Here is a 16,677-nt window from a genome sequence, read left to right as displayed (position 1 = left end):
GTGAGGGGAAAGAATGGATCTATTTTCCTAACTTGTGTGAAGTGATTGTCCAGCTCTGAAGCTGTGTTGCCTGAGGAGCTGCCTCCCTCAAGATGGTGCCTTTTTCGTCAATAAGCCTTAATGAGCTAGTGTCATCCCACAGGACTTATCATTTTATGTTCCTCTTCATTTAGCATATAATAAGCATCTACTGTGGTCTAGGAGTATATCCAACTGCGGCAGATATTGTGCCGCACACACAGTCTCTTCTCATTGTTTTATTGTCTAGCCTGAGACACAACTCTGCATACGCTGCAGTGTCTTCTACACGGGTTCAGGGACCTAAGCACTTGGGCCATCCTCTATTGCTTTCTCAGGCCATAGCAGAGAGCTGAATCATAAGAGGAGCATCCAGGACACGAACCGGTGCCCATATAGGATGCTGGGGCTGCAGGTATGGTCTCAACCTCCTATGCCATAGTGCCGGCCCACAAATTTCTTCCTTTTTTTTGTTTGTTTATGTAATTTATTTGAAAGGCAGAGCAACAGAGAGATAAGGAGAGCGAGAAAGAGATCTTCATTTGCTGAATCACTCCCTACAACATCCAGGGCTGAGCCAGGCCATCCACTGCTTTCCCAGGCACATTAGTATGGAGCTGGATGGAGGCAGAGCTGCTGGGTCTGTGAACTGACACCCTGATATGGGATGCCCGTCCCAAGCAATGACTTAGTTCACTGCACCACACTATTGCTCCTATTTTTGGTTTCCTTATTTGAAAATCATAGAGACAGAGACAAATGGTCAAACATCATTTGCTGGTTAATTCCTTGAATGCCTACAATAGCCAGGGAAAAGACCAGGACAAAGAAGGTAAAACTCAAGCTGGGTCTTCATATGAGTGGTGGGGATTCAATTGCTTGGGCAATTGAGATCTGCAGTCTCCCAGTGGGTGCTTAGCAGGAAGGTGGACTGGAAGCAGAGTAGCTGGGACTTAAAACAGACACTGCCATACAGGATGTGGGTCTCCCAAGCGGTGACTTAACCATTATGCCTGCCCCTTGAGGTACGATCTTGATCTTTGTTGTTGACATTTGCTTCTTCTTCCCTCCCCAGGTGTCAGATGGTGTGTAGTTCACGGCAGACTTCTCCCTGCAGATGTACCGGGCTGGGTTCGCCTGCAGTTCCATGCAGGCCACACCTGGGTACCTGATACTCCCAAGAGGATGATTTCTCTCTTCCTGTTACCAGCCTGTACTTTTCCATCCCCAGAACTAGAAGACAACATGTTATGCCCTGCATGTACTAAGAGGTAACCTTTAAATATCTTTTTAAAAAAAATACGTATGTATTTTTGGACAGGCAGAGTGGACAGTGAGAGAGACAGAGACAAAGGTCTTCCTTTGCCGTTGGTTCACCCTCCAATGGCCGCCGCGGCTGGTGCGCTGCGGCCGACGCACTGCGCTGATCCGAAGCCAGGAGCCAGGTGCTTCTCCTGGTCTCCTATGGGGTGCAGGGCCCAAGCACTTGGGCCATCCTCCACTGCACTCCCAGCATCTTTTTATTTATTTTGTTTGAAAGGCAGAGAGACAGACTCATTCACTGGTTCACAGATGCCCATGAGACAGTGAATCAAACTGGTTCTAACTATGGGGGTGGCAGTAACTCAGATACACGAACCATCATTACCACTGCCTCCCAGGGTGAGCATCAGCAGGAAGCTGGAATTGTAAGGGAGCCAGAACTTGAACCCAGGTACTCCAATATGGTATGTTAGTGTCCCAAATGGGATGTTAACTGCTGAGCCAATGCTCATATTAGCTGCTGCTCCAAGACATTATCTTTTTTTTTTTTAAGATTTAATTTTATTTATTTGAAAGAGAGTTACAGAGAGAGGCAGAGCCAGAGAGAGAGGTCTTCCATCCATTGGTTCACTCCCCAAATGATTGCAACGACCAGAGCTGAGCTGATCCAAATTCAGGAGCCAGGAGTCTCCCCTGGGTCTCTCACGTGAGTGCAGGGGCCCAAGGACTTAAGCCATTTTCTACTGCTTTCCCAAGCCATAGCAGAGAGCTGGATTGGAAGTGGAGCATCCGGAACTCGAACTGTTGCCTGTATAGGATGCCGGCGTTTCAGGCCAGGGCTTTACCTACCTATGCCACAGTACCGACTCCCAAGATGTTATCTTTATTTTAAAAAAAATTTTTTTTTTAAGACTTGATTTATTTTGTTTGATGGGTAGAGTTACAGACAGTGAGAGGGAGAGACAGAGAGAGATCTTCCTTCCGTTGGTTTACTTTCCAATTGACCATAATGGTTGGAGCTGGTCTAATCTGAAGCCAGGACCCAGGAGCTTCTTCTGGGTCCCTTACATGGGTGCAGGGGCCAAAGGACCTGGGCCATCTTCTACTGCTATCCCAGGCCATAGCAGAGAGCTGGATCAGAAGTGGAGCACCCGGGACTCAAACCTGTGCCCATATGGGATGCCGGCACTGCAGGCCAGGGCTTTAACCCGCTACGCCACAGTGCGGGCCCCCAAGATGTTATCTTTAAAGATGAAGGAAAAGAGACCGCACTGTGGTGCAGCAGATTACTTGTGACACCAGCATCTGGATTGAATCTTGGCTGCTCTGCTTTTGATCCAGTTCCCTGATAATGTGCTTGGGAAGGCTGGGGAGGAGAGTACGGCGGTGTTTGGGCCCCTGCCACTCACATATGAGACCTGGATGGAGTTCCAGGCTCTTGGCTTTGGCCTGGCCCAACGCTGGCTTTTATGGCCATTTGGGCAGTGAACCAGTGGATGGAGAATATCTCTCTGTGTGTATCTCTCCCTTGTTCTTTGTTGCTCTGTGTTTCAAATAAATGAGTAATTTTAAAAATAATAACAAAGCTGAAGGAAAAAAGTAGAAGTCGAGGTGATGCTTGGGCCATGTTCTAGAATTCAGACAGAAGTATGGATTAGAGATAAACATTCTCATTAGCATATAAATTTTGGTTAAGAGTACAAAAATTAGAAGAGACTGAGCAAATACCAAAGGGAACCAGCTTGTTGGTGGAAGGTAGATAATGACAACAGAAAATTAAAGGTTGAGAGATCAGGGATTAAAGAAACACACTGGGCAGGCTCTGTGGCATAGTAGGTTAAGCCTCCACCTGCAGCACTGGCATTCCATGTTGGCGCTGGTTCAAGTCCCTGCTGCTCCACTTCTGATCCAGCTCCCTGTTAATGGCCTGGGAAAGCAACAGAAGATGGCCCAAGTGCTTGGGCCACTGCACCCACGTAGGAGACCCAGAAGAAGCTTCTGGCTCCTGGCTTTGGATCAGACTAGCTTTGGCCATTGAGGCCATTTAGGGAGTGAACCAGTGGATGGAAGACCTTTCTCTCTGTCTCTCCCTCTCTCTGCCTGTAACCCTACCTCTCAGATAAATAAATAAATAAATCTTTAAAAAATAATAAAGAAGCAACATGCAAAGTTTTAGAAAAAATGGTTGGCAGTGGATAGCCATGTAAAGTTATAACTGGATGGAAGGAGGGCTGGAGACAGGGTGGTGAATTGGTTCTAGGGTGCAGATAGATTGGAAGAACATTTTAAATTAAAGGAAGGTAACATGGGTGCTTTTGTTACTTTTTAAAATCCAGCAACCCTGCAAGAGTGAATTTCCCTCTTCATTTTAAAATCAAATAATGAGGATGCATTGTGGCACAGTAGTTAAGCCGCCGCTTGGAAGGCCCATATCCAATACCAGAGAACCTGAGTTTGAGTCCTGGCTTTGCTTCCAATCTGGCTTTCTGTTAATGGCCAGCCTGGGAGGCAGTGGGTGATGGCCCAAGAACTTGAGTCCCTACCATTCATGTGGAAGACAAAGCGCAGTGTGCCGGCCGCAGCGCGCCAGCCGCGGCGGCCATTGGAGGGTGAACCAACGGCAAAGGAAGACCTTTCTCTCTGTCTCTCTCTCTCACTATCCACTCTGCTTGTCAAAAATAAAAAAATAAAAGTAAAAAAAAAAGAGCAATATGGGGATTGGCATTGTGGCCTGGCCAGTTAAGCCACTGTCTAGGATGCCAGTATCTGATGTCAGAATGCCAGTTTGAGCCCCAGTTACGCTGGTTCCAGACTAGCCTTCTGCTAAGGCACCTGGGAGGCAGCAGATAACAGTCCAAGTACTTGAGTTCCTGCCACTCAGGCAAACAGAGGTCTTCCATCTGCTCATTCACCTCCCAAAGGCCTGCAACAGCTAGAGCTGGGCCAGGTCGAAGCCAGGAGCACAGATTTCAATAAAAGCCTCCCACTTGTGTGGGAGGGCCCCAAGTACCTGAACTAATGTCGCTGCCTCACAGGGTGGAATTAAGGGGAAGCTGAAAACAGAAACCGAATCAGGATTCAAACCCAGGCACTCTGATGTGGTTACAGGTGTCCCAAGTGGCATTTTAACAAGTGTGCCAAACGCCTACCCCAGAAGGAACAGCTTCTAATGTTTGTAGAGTGGTAAGATAATTACTGTTTACGAAGATTGAGTAGGAGAGAAGAGGGCTTTGTATGTTCCCAACACAAAGAAATTATCCATGTGATGTGATCATTACACATTGTATCCAGGTATAGCAATGGCATACAGTACCCTAAAGATACATGCAACTACTGTGTGTTGATCAAAAATAAAGATATTAAAGGTTTATTTATTTATTTATTTGAGAGGTAAAGTTATAGATAGAGAGGGAGACAGAGAGAGGGGTGTTCTATCTGTTGATTCATGTTCCAAATGTCCACAGCAGCTGGAGCTGGGCCAATCCAAAGCCAGGAGCCAGAAGCTTTTTCTGGGTCTCCCCGCTGGGTACAGGGGCCCAAGCACTCGGGCCATCTTCCTCTGCTTCCCCAGGCCATAGCAGAGAGCTGGATCGGAAGAGGAACAACTGAGACATGATCCAGCACCTACATGGGATGCTGGCACCACAATCGGAGGCTTAGCCTGCTGTGCCACAGTGCCAGCTCTTAAAATCTACTTTAAAAAGCAACAATGCAGTGCAGTTAAGGCTGGCAGGTTTGGATGCCACTGGTGGCTTTTGTGGGAATAGGTTGGGAGGGTCAGTGGAAGTAGAAGGGTGATGGCAGCAAGCTGACATGGCGCATGCAGTGCAGGCTGGGTACTTCGTTTGCTGGGCCGGGAAGAAGGGGACAGCAGTTAGTGGAAGCGATAACCTCAAAGGAGATTTCTTCTCTCCTCTGTCACCCTTGCCTCCCTCCTTCCCTTTTTTCTATCTTTTTTCCCCTTTTTTGAATGTTATTAAAATGCAGAAACCATAAACATATATGAATGGGAAAGAACTGTGGGGAGGGACAATACAAAAAGGGACGCTCTAATGATAAAGGAAGTGGGACTAATTGCAGTACACGGAGAATGAGCCCCTACACTTCTCTTTCTGTCTCCCCCCCCATCAGTAAATTAGACTTAAAAAAATAGAACATGAACTCCAAGAACAAGTGAATAATAACCTTATGCCTTTTTTTTTAAATCATATTAAGCTTTTCTTTCTTTTTTTTTCAAGATTTTATTTATTTATGTGAGAGTTACAGACAGTGAGAGGGAGAGACAGAGAGAAAGGTCTTCCATCCACTGATTCACTCCTCAAATGGCCACAATAGCTGGATGGAGCTGGGCCAATCTGAAGCCAGGAGCAGAGAGCTTCTTCCACGTCTCCAAGCACTTGGGCCATCTTCTACTGCTTTCCCATGCCATCGCAGAGAGCTGGATCAGAAGAGGAGCAGCCAAGACATAAACCAGCGCCCATATGGGATGCTGGCACTGCAGGCCAAGGCATAGCCTACTATGCCACAGAGCCAGCCCCCACATAAAGCTTTTTTTTTTTTTTTTTGACAGGCAGAGTGGACAGTGAGAGAGAGAGACAGAGAGAAAGGTCTTCCTTTGCCGTTGGTTCATCCTCCAATGGCCGCCGTGGCTGGTGCGATGCGGGCAGCGCACTGCGCTGATCCGAAGGCAGGAGCCAGGTGCTTCCTCCTGGTCTCCCATGGGGTGCAGGGCCCAAGCACTTGGGCCATCCTCCACTGCACTCCCGGGCCATGGCAGAGAGCTGGCCTGGAAAAGGGGCAACCGGGACAGAATCCGGCACCCCCACCAGGACTAGAACCTGGTGTGCCGGCGCCGCAAGGCGGAGAATTAGCCTGTTGAGCCACGGCGCCAGCTGAAGCTTTTAAACTCACCGTGCCTAGGTCTCAGGGCAAACTATTTAGAAGTCCCAGAATGAGATTCCTTATTTTGTCAGCGTTTTCTTCTTTCTTTCCTCCCTCCCTCTCTCCCTCCCTCCCTTCCTTCCTTCCTTTCTCACTCCTTCACTTCCTCCCTCCCTCTCTCTTTCTTAAAAATTAATTTCATTTATTTGAAAGGCAGAATGACACAGAAAAATGGAGAAAAACAAAGAAATCTTTCATTCTTTAGTTCACTTATGAAATGTCTGTAATGGCCATGGATAGGATGAAGCCTGGAACTCCATCCAGGTCTCCCATTTAGGTGGTAGGGCACCAAGTACTTGGGCCATCTTCTGCTGCCTTCCCAGGCACATTAGCGGGCACTGTGATACAGGATGCTGTGAAGCTGCCTCACTGAAATGCTGTCCCTACAGCATTTTCTTGTTTTTCCTTTATTTTTTTAAGATTTTTTTTTTTTTTATTTGAAAGCTAGAATTACAGAGAAGGAGAGGGAGGGAGAGAGGTCTTCCATCCACTGGTTGACTCCTCAAATGGCTGCAACCCAGCTAGAACTGGGCCAGACTGAAGCCAGGAGCTTCTTTTGGATCTCCCACATGGGCGGCAGGGGCCCAAGCACTTGGGGTATTTTTCCACTGCTTTCATTGGCACATTAGCTGGGAGCTGGATCAGAAGTGGAGCATCTAGGACTGGAACCTGCATCCATATGGGATGCCAGTGCTATAAGTGGTGGTTTAACCAGTTAGGCCTCAGCGCTGGCTCCCCCACTGGCATTTTCAATTATTTGGTGTGGAATGGTTTATCTTACTCTACCAATTTCTTTACAGTTCTTTTCTAACTTGTCTTACAGGAATAAGAAGATGATGAGAAGATTAATATCAGAGGGGGAGAAAAAGCACCACACTGTAAGAAAACAGAATATGCCACCCCAAAATATGCCGCCTTAAACTGTGTTCAAGTGTTGTTTTTATCTGAGAGTCATTGAGAAGAAGCAGATACAAGGAGAATTCTTTGCCTTCCCGCTATTTAACAAAAAAGCCACTTTTACACTAAAAAGTGGTACCTAAGTTAATGAAGTTCCATCTCCCCCTCTCTACCAGGAAGGACATATGGTGGAGTCCACCGATAGATTGGCTTGCGTTTGAATAACTCTGACTGTCCTCAGTGTCTCCTGATACCTCAAGTACAGACTTACTAAGTATTTTGTTATGTAGAATGTGATTTTGTTTTGTTTTAGAATGCTTGCTATATCTGAACAGTTTCAGGGGAAAATACAGAGTTCCCAGATATTTGCCCCACTCCCCAGCCCCACCAGGCATGATTTTCTCAACATCTTGCATTCGTGTGATACATTTGTTACAATTGATGAGTCAATTTGGGCACATTAATTAAAGTCCATACTTTCACATTAAATTTCATTCTTTGTTTTGGACCTTCTATGGTTTTGACAAATGTTTAATGACAAGTGTCCAGTACAAGAGTACTTCAAAAAGTCCATGGAAAAATAAAGTTAAATGATAAGTTAGACCCACAGGTTAAGGTCACTTTGTCCCATATTGGAGTAAGTACATGGAATAATCAGCTCCATCTTCTGACTCCAGCGTTTTGCTAATATCAACATTAGGAGGCAGTGGTGGTGGCTCAAGTCACTGCGTTCCTACCACCTGTTTGGCAGGAGACCTGAATTGTGTTCCTGGCTTCAGCCCCAGCTCAGTCCCAGCTGTTGCTGGCATTTGTGGAGTAAACCAGTGGATGGGAGCTACTCTCTCTGTCCCTGTGCCTCTCACATTTTCCAAAGAAAAATGCATTTATTGTGGTGCAAAAACATTGAAGTCCATGCATAGTTTGTTTTGTAATTCATATTTTCATGAAATTTTAAAGACCCCCACTTATGATATAGAATAGTTTCACTGTTCTAAAAGTCCCTTATGCTCTACTTAGTTGTCCTTTGTTTCCCATTACCTCCTATAAACCATAGATTATTTTTTTTCACTATTCCATGACTTTGCCTTTTCCAGAATGTCATATACTTGAAATCTGCAGCATGTAGCTCTTCAGATTGGCTTTGACATAGCAATATGCTTTGTTTTTCTGATGTACTTGATAGTTCATTTCTTTTTAGTGCTAAGTAACATTCCACTGTTGGATGTACTAAAGCTTATTCACTCATCTGCTGGAGGACACCTCACTTCCAAGTTTTGGCAATCATGAATAAAGCTGCTGAAAACCTTCATGTACGTATTTTGGCAGGGCATATAAGATTTGAACTCATTTGGGTAAATACCAAGAAGCATGATTGCTGGATCACATGGTACATGTATGCCTTGGTAAGAAAATGTCTTCTAAAGTGGTTGTAGCATTTTGCAATTCTACCTGCAATGAATGAGGGTTCTTGCTGCTTCACACCCTTCCCAGCATTTGGTGTCATTAATTTTGGATTTTGACCATTCTAATAGGTATGCAGTATGGTCTCTTATCTCTACATTTAATTTAGATTCCCTCATGACACACATTTAAATTTAAATGTTTTCATATGCATACTTACCATCTGTGTGTCTTTAGGATGTTTTTTTGATCTGCACATTCTTCTGTAGATTTTTTTTTTTAACTGAATTTTAAGGGGCCCTTGTAAACTTTAGATTACAATCTTTATCAAATTTTTAGCCTGTTTTTTTTTTTTTTTCTTTCAAATGTTGCTCCTCTCTTCTGGTTTGTATTGTTTCTTAACTTTAATATAATTTTTCTTTGTTGCTTCATTGTTTTTCCCAGCTTCAAGATTTTCTCTTTCTCTTTGATTTTTTGAAGTTTGAGCATAAGCCTAGGTATAGATTTTTTGTTTCTTATCCTATTTCCTGTGTCTGAGATTTCTGGATCTATCATTTTGTATGTGTCATTAGTTTGGATATAACCTTAATCATTACTGCTTCAAATATTTTCTTTTGCTCCTTTCTCCTCAAATATATTCTTTTGTTCCTTCTGGTAGCCTCATTACATATGAGAATTTTTTGTAATTGTCTAACAATATTTGCATATTCAGTTCTATCACTTTTTTAAATTTTATTTTTGCTTTTCAGTTTTTTGAGGTTTCCCTGGAAATCTTTAAGCTCATTGAATCTGTTCTTGTCTAATCTACTGATGAGTCTGAGAAAGGCATTCTTCCTTTTGAGTTTCTTTAAAATGTATATTGTTATTTTAACAGTGATCAGTGGCCAGCGCTGAGGCTCAATTGGCTAATCCTCCGCCTTGCGGCGCTGGCACACCGGGTTCTAGTCCCGGTTGGGGCGCCGGATTCTATCCCGGTTGCCCCTCTTCCAGGCCAGCTCTCTGCTATGGCCCGGAAGTGCAGTGGAGGATGGCCCAAGTGCTTGGGCCCTGCACCCCATGGGAGACCAGGGTAAGCACCTGACTCCTGCCATCAGATCAGCGCGGTGCGCCGGCTGCAGCGCGTCAGCCGCGGCGGCCATTGGAGGGTGAACCAATGGCAAAGGAAGACCTTTCTCTCTGTCTCTCTCTCTCACTGTTCACTCTGCCTGTGTGTGTGGGGGGGAACACAGTGATCAGTGAATGAGCAAGACTTTAATTCTATTTATTTGTTTGAAAGGCAGAGTGACACATGCAGAGAGAGACAGAGATAGGTAGATGAGATTTTTCCATCAGCTGGTTCACTTTCTCAAATGCTTGCAACAGATGGGGAAAGGTCAGGACGAAACAAGGAGCGAGGAAATCCCTCTGAGTTTCCCATATGAGTGGCAGGAACCCAAGTACTTGAGTCACCACTTGCTGCCTCCTAGGATGTTCATTAACACAAAGATGTATTAAAAGTGGAGCTAGAACTTGATCTAGGCACTCTGCTTTGAGATTGAGGCATCTCAAGTGAAAGCTTACCTGCTACACCACCACAACGTGAGCTTCTGTTTTTGAGTTTTCATTTACTTGTGTTACTAGTCCCTTCTTGCATGTTGTCTGCTTTTCCCATCAGAGCCCCTGGCACATGAATCAAAATTGTCTTAAACTCCCAGTTTAGAGGCTGGCACTGTGGCATAGTGGGTAAAGCCTCCTCCTGCAGTGCCAGCATCCCATATGGGCACCAGTTCTAGTCCCTGCTGCTCTACTTCCAATCCAGCTCTCTGCTTGGCCTGGGAAAGTACCAGAAGATGGCCGAGGTCTTTGGGCCCCTGCACCTGCATGGGAGACCTGGAAGAAGCTCCTGACTCCTGGCTTTGGATGGGCTCAGCTCCAGCCATTGTGGCCATTTGGGGAGTGAACTAGCAGATGAAAGACCTCTCTCTGCTTCTGCCTCTCTGTGGCTCTGCCTTTCAAAAAATAAATAGTAGCTATTTTTAAAAAAACATTCCCAGTTTAACAATTTTTAAATTTTTTTAAGATTTTTAGACAGAGTTACAGAGAGAAGTAGAGACAGAAAAAGAGAGGGGTCTCCCACCCACTGGTTCACTCTTCAAATGGCTACAGTGGCCAGAGCTGAGCTGATTCGAAGCCAGGAGCCAGGAGATTCTTCTGGGTCTCCCGCTTATGTGCAGGGGTCCAAGGACTTGGGCCATCTTACACTCCTTTCCTAGGCACATTAGCAGGGAACTGGATGGGAAGTGGAGCAGCGGGACTCGAACTGGCACCCACATGGGATGCTGGCACTGCAGGCTGGGGCTTTAACTTGCTGTGGTACAGTGCCAGCCCCCTCCCACCTCCAATTTGGTAATTCTAACATCTCCCTTGTAGCTCAGTCTGTATCTGATGTTTACTCTGTTGTCTCAAACCATGCTTTTTGTCTTTTGATGTATGTATATTTTTGTTTCTTTTTGTTTTGTTTAAACCAGACATAATGTACTCAGTAAAAGGAAACCAGGTACTAGTGCAAGTGGAGATTTTTCTCCTCTTAAGTGTCCTGTGTACTTAAAATATTCAAAAGCTACTTAATGACCACAGACCAAAATAGTTCTCGTTAAATTGAGACACCCATGTCCACTCATATTGTATGTACATACTTTTGTAATAAAATTAATAAAAGTAAATTTGCTGTTCAAAATACTTGAAGTGGAGTTGCTTAATAAAAGGGTATATGCATTTGCAAACTTTTAAATTACCTAAGGGTCAGACGCTTAAATTAGGCCCAATTCGTTCTTTTTTTTTTTGACAGGCAGAGTGGACAGTGAGAGAGTGAGAGAGAGAAAGGTCTTCCTTTGCTGTTGGTTCATCCTCCAATGGCCGCCGTGGCCGGCGCACCGCTTGATCTGAAGGCAGGAGCCAGGTGTTTCTCCTGGTCTCCCATGGGGTTCAGGGCCTAAGCACTTGGGCCGTCCTCCACTGCACTCCCAGGCCACAGCAGAGAGCTGGCCTGGAAGAGGGGCAACCGGGACAGAATCCGGCGCCCCAACCGGGACTAGAACCTGATGTGCCGGCGCCGCAGGCAGAGGATTAGCCTAGTGAGCCGCAGCGCCGGCCCCAATTTGTTCTTACAGAAATTGCTTGACAAACATTAGAAGTGGCAGGTCTTCAAACCATACACAGTCTTATAGATAAATGATTTTGTTTCTTCTATAAACACACAACAATACAGTGAAAGGAGTAGGCAACTATCCAGTTATCACATGGGAAAAGTCTTGAGTTTTGTTACTTAGAATATCAACATAACAGTCATTTAATTATCATAATATCTCAACCAATAGAATTCTCAATTTAAGTTGACTGTGGGATATCTTTCTCAAAACCTGTAAAATTTGTCTCAGAACTGATGGTTTTCCACAGAATCCTCTCTGCTTTAGTTGGTTATATATAAGTGCTTAAGCCTTGGCTTATGTACTAAAAAAACATTGCTATAGAATGTTACAATGCTGATAAATTGATCATTTCTGCACACTAAAGCTAAATCTTGGTAGTATAGTTGTATCATTAAAGAAAAAACAGGTATTTTCAATTTTTGAAAATTCATTTGAAAGGCAGAGAGTAAACAAAAGAGACAGATCTTCCATCCACTGGCTCACTAGTGTGCTAGGCCAAAGCCAGGACCGTTATAATTCAGTCTGGCCTCCTACTTGGGTGGCAGGGGACTAAAGTATTTGCGCCATCACCTGTTGCCTTCCATGGTGTGTGCCAGCAGGAAGCTGGAATCCAAAGCAGAGCTGGGACTCAAACACAGGCAATCCAATACCATACGCAGACCCCCAAGTGTTTAACCACTGTGCCAAGTGCTCCCCCTCATTACAGAAGATGAATTAAATATGCTGCCTGATAATGCTGCAGAGTTCAGGAGTGACAGCAGTTTCTTTGTTTGTTTATTTTAAGATTTATTTATTTATTTGAAAGGCAGAGTTACAGAGGTAGAGGCTGCAAAAGCTGGAGCTGGGCTGATCTGACTCCGCGAGCCTGGAGCTTCTTCCAGGTCTCCCATGTGGATGCAGGGGACCAAGGACCTGGGTCATCTTCTATCATTTTTCCAGGTCATAACAGAGCTTATTGGAAGTGGAGCAGCCAGAACTGGAAATGGTGCTCATGTGGGATGCTGGCACTGCAGGCGGCAGCTTTACCTGCTATGCCACAGGGCCGGCCCCAGGAGTGACCGCAGTTTTTAGCAGCTGTGAGGAATATGGTAATACTGTAAATATGCCCAGGTTTTGTTTTTGTTTTTAAAAGATCTCTTTATTTTTTAGTTTTTTTTTTTTTTTTTTTTAAATTTTATTTGACAGAGTTAGACAGTGAGAGAAAGAGAGAGACAGAGAGAAAGGTCTTCCTTTTGCCGTTGGTTCATCCTCCAATGGCCGCTGTGGCCAGCGCGCTGCGGCCAGCGCACCACGCTGATCCGAAGGCAGGAGCCAGGTGCTTCTCCTGGTCTCCCATGGGGTGCAGGGCCCAAGCACTTGGGCCATCCTCCACTGCCTTCCCGGGCCATAGCAGAGAGCTGGCCTGGAAGAGGGGCAACCGAGACAGAATCCGGTGCCCCTACCAGGACTAGAACCCCATGTGCTAGCGCCGCAAGGCGGGGAGGATTAGCCTGTTGAGCCAAGGCGCCGGCCAAGATTTGTTCATTTGAAAGGCACAATTATAGAGGGAGAAAGAGAGAGAGAGAGAGAGAAGGAGAGAGAGAGAGAGATCTTTAATCTACCAGTTCACTCCCCAGATGGCTGCAACAGCCAGAGCTGACCAGGTTTGGATCCAGGAATTTCTTTCAGGTCTCCCACGTGGGTGCAGGAATCCAAGCACTTGGGCCATCTTCTGCTGCTTCCCCAGGCCATAGCAGAGAGCTGGATCGGAAGAGGAACAACTGAGACATGATCCGGCACCTACATGGTGGAGCAGCAGGGACTCAATCTGGTGCCCATATAGGATGCCTGTGTTGCAGGTGGAGGCTCAACCTACTATGCCACAGCACCTGCTTTATTTTAAAAATATTTTTGCGGCATTTTTTAAAAAGATTTATTTATTTGAAAGGCAGAATTATAAAGAGGCAGGGGCAGAGAGAGAGAGGTCTTCCATCCCATGGTTCACTCCTCAAATGGCTGCAATGGCTGGAGCTGAGCTGATTTGAAGCCAGGAGCCAGGAGCTTCTTCCACTTCTCCCATACAGGTGCAGGGGCCCAAGCACTTGGACCATCTTCTACTGTTTTTTCAGGACATAGCAGAGAACTGAATAGCTGGGACTTGAACCGGTACCCATATGGGATGCCGGCACTGCAGGCTGCGTCTTTACCCACTACGCCACAGCGCTGGCCCCTAGTTTTACAACATATTTAAGCCTCTTTTTCCATTTGTTTTTTATAGTTTATTCTACCAGACAGAAGCTGACATGTTTTTTCTCCCTAAATACTTCATCATGCATCCTCTAGTGAGAATAGGATATTCTTTTATATTATCATATTATCATACCTAAGAAATAAACAGTGATTCTATAATTGCAGGTAATATCCAGTTCATATTGAAATATGCTAAATTGTCCCCAAAACATGTTTTAATTCTTTTAAAAAATCCAGAATCCAATTGAGTTTCAGACATTGAGCTTGATTGCTGTATTTTTTGAGTTCTTTACAATCAAGAAAGGTTTTTTTCAAATGATATTAATTTTTTAAAGAGAAAAGGGTAGTTTTCTTGTACAATATTCCACAGCCTTAATTGTCTGTTTCCTCATGGAAACATTGACTAATTTTCTGTATTTCCTATAAATTGAAAATAAATAGGTTTGAGTAGATTCATTTACAACGCTTTTAGCAAGAATACCTAATAAGATTGAGAATCTCTGGGAAGGCCTGTGGTGCAGTGGGTAAAGCCACCGCTTGTGGCGCCGGCATTCCATATGTTGCACCAGATCAAGTCCTGACTGTTCCAAATCCAGTCCATCTCCCTTTAAACGGTTCAGTAAAAGCCCCTGCACCCATGTGGGAGACCTGGAAGAAAATTCAGGCTCTTGTCTTTGGCCTGGCCCAGCCCAGGCTGTTGTGGCTACTTGAGGAGTGAACCAGTAGATGGAAGATCTCTCCTTCTCTCTCTGTATTTGTGTCTCTGTATTGCGATTGAGAATTTCATATTGTATAGTGCACACTAGGAGGTATTTAAATCAAATTGTCATATAAAAAATGTTATAACTTTATTAAGGTGATAACCACCACAGTTCTTTACAATACAGGTGGAGTTTTCACTTTGGAGTTTGTAACTCCTCTGTAGGGTGATACTTTGGTATCCAATGGTCATCTATGTCTGAATCAATTACTAAGTTTGAGGTTGCGAAATCCTATCAGCTTTTATTCATCCATTAGCTGGCTTTGTGCTGTAAAGAGCTTCTCTTCATTATAGTGTCATGTAATAAAATGTGTTTTAAAAGTTAATACATTTATTTTCAGAATTCTGAAAAGCATTTATTTTATTTTTTAAAGATTTATTTTTTATTTGAAAGACGAAGTTAGAGAGAGAAGGAGAGAGAGAAAGAGAGATTCTCCATCTGCTGGTTCACTCGTCAAATGGCTGGGTCTGGGCTAGGCTGAAGCCAGGGGCCTAGAGCTCCATCCGGGTTTCCCGTGTGGGTGTCAGGGGCCCAAGCACTTGGGCCATCTTTGAATGCTTTCCAAGGCACATCAGCAGAGAACTAGAATCGATGATTCAGACACTGCAGGCAGTGGTACAGCGATGACTCCTATCTATTTATTTGAAAGGTAGAGTGACAGAGAGATGGGGGAGTGAGGAAACGTCTTCTATCCAGTGGATCACTCCTCAAATGTCTGTAGCAGTCAGGGCTGGGCAGACCAAAGGCAGGAGCCAGGAACTCCATCTGGGTCTCCCAAATAGGTGGCAGGGACCCAATCACTTGGACCATCATCAGCTGTCTTCCCAGGCACATTAGCAATAAGCTGGATCAGAAACAGTAGTTGGGACTCTAACCGGCACTCTGATATGGGATATGGATATCACAAGTAGTGGCTTAGTGGCCTCTATTTTTACAATTTTTTAAAAAAAGATTTATTTATTTGATTGTTTGAGCGGTAGAGTTACAAAGAGAGACACAGAGAAAGAAAGAGATATTCCATCTGCTGGTTCATTCCCCAAATGGCTGCCTTGGCCAGGACTGGGCCCATCCAAAGTCAGGAGCCAGGAGTTTCTTCCAAATCTCCCATGTGGGTACAGAGGCCTAAGCACTTGGGCCATCTTCCACAGCTTTCCCAGGCCATTATCAGAGAGTTGGATTGGAAGTGGAGCAGCCAGGACTTGAGCCAGTGTCCATACGGGATGCCAACACTGCACGCAGAGGCTTAACCTGCTATGCCATGGCGCTGGCCCCTATTTTTACCGTTTGAACAATAGATTTTAAATTTAGCTTTTAGTTATGTGCTATGGCAAATTAATATTATGATGCATTGAAAATAATCTTGTTGCATTGAATCAATGATTAGTTTCTATTTTCCATGTACTAATTTTTTCTTTCTTTTCTTTTCTTTTTTTAGAGAGAGAGTTATAGACAGTGAGAGAGAGACATAGAGAAAGGTCTTCCTTCCATTGGTTCACTCCCCTAATGGTCGCCACGGCCGGTGCTGTGCCGATCCGAAGCCAGGAGCTGGGTGCTTCCTCCTGGTCTCCCATGCGGGTGCAGGGAGCCAAGCACTTGGGCCATCCTCCACTGCCCTCCCAGGACACAGCAGAGAGCTGGACTGGAAGAGGAGCAACTGGTACAGAATCTGGCGCCCCGACCTGGACTAGAACCTGGTGTGCCGGCACCACAGGCAGAGGATTAGCCAAGTGAACCAGGGTTCTGGCCTTCCATGTACTAATTTAACTAGTTTTATAATATATTGGTCTCATGAATAGAGTGGAATTTTCTTATTTTTTATAAAATTTTATTTTTAATATATTTAATTGACAGTAACTACATGTTTATGAAGAATAATGTGGCATTTCAATACATATATATTGTGTAGTGATCAAATCAGTGTAGTTAGTATATCTATCACCTTGGACATCCAACAGTTCTTTGTGCTGAGGACATTCAAA

At 44.7% G+C, this 16,677-nt stretch overlaps 1 protein-coding gene across 1 annotated transcript in view; it reads left to right on the top strand.

Annotated features, from left to right (window-relative positions):
- The window catches only part of DPPA2 (developmental pluripotency associated 2), a 115,210-nt gene that overhangs the window by 6,184 nt on the left and 92,349 nt on the right, over window positions 1-16,677 (top strand). The window contains exons 6-7 of the mRNA XM_062180850.1: window positions 1,094-1,289; window positions 7,046-7,100. Of these exons, the coding sequence (XP_062036834.1) occupies window positions 1,094-1,289; window positions 7,046-7,100 (251 nt within the window). The remainder of the gene's footprint in view (window positions 1-1,093; window positions 1,290-7,045; window positions 7,101-16,677) is intronic.

The sequence above is a fragment of the Lepus europaeus genome, chromosome 2 (genome assembly GCF_033115175.1).
Source record: "Lepus europaeus isolate LE1 chromosome 2, mLepTim1.pri, whole genome shotgun sequence".
Classification (NCBI taxonomy): Eukaryota; Metazoa; Chordata; class Mammalia; order Lagomorpha; family Leporidae; genus Lepus; species Lepus europaeus.
The sequence above is the reverse complement of the archived record's forward strand: the minus strand, read 5'-3'. Positions and strand labels throughout refer to the sequence as shown.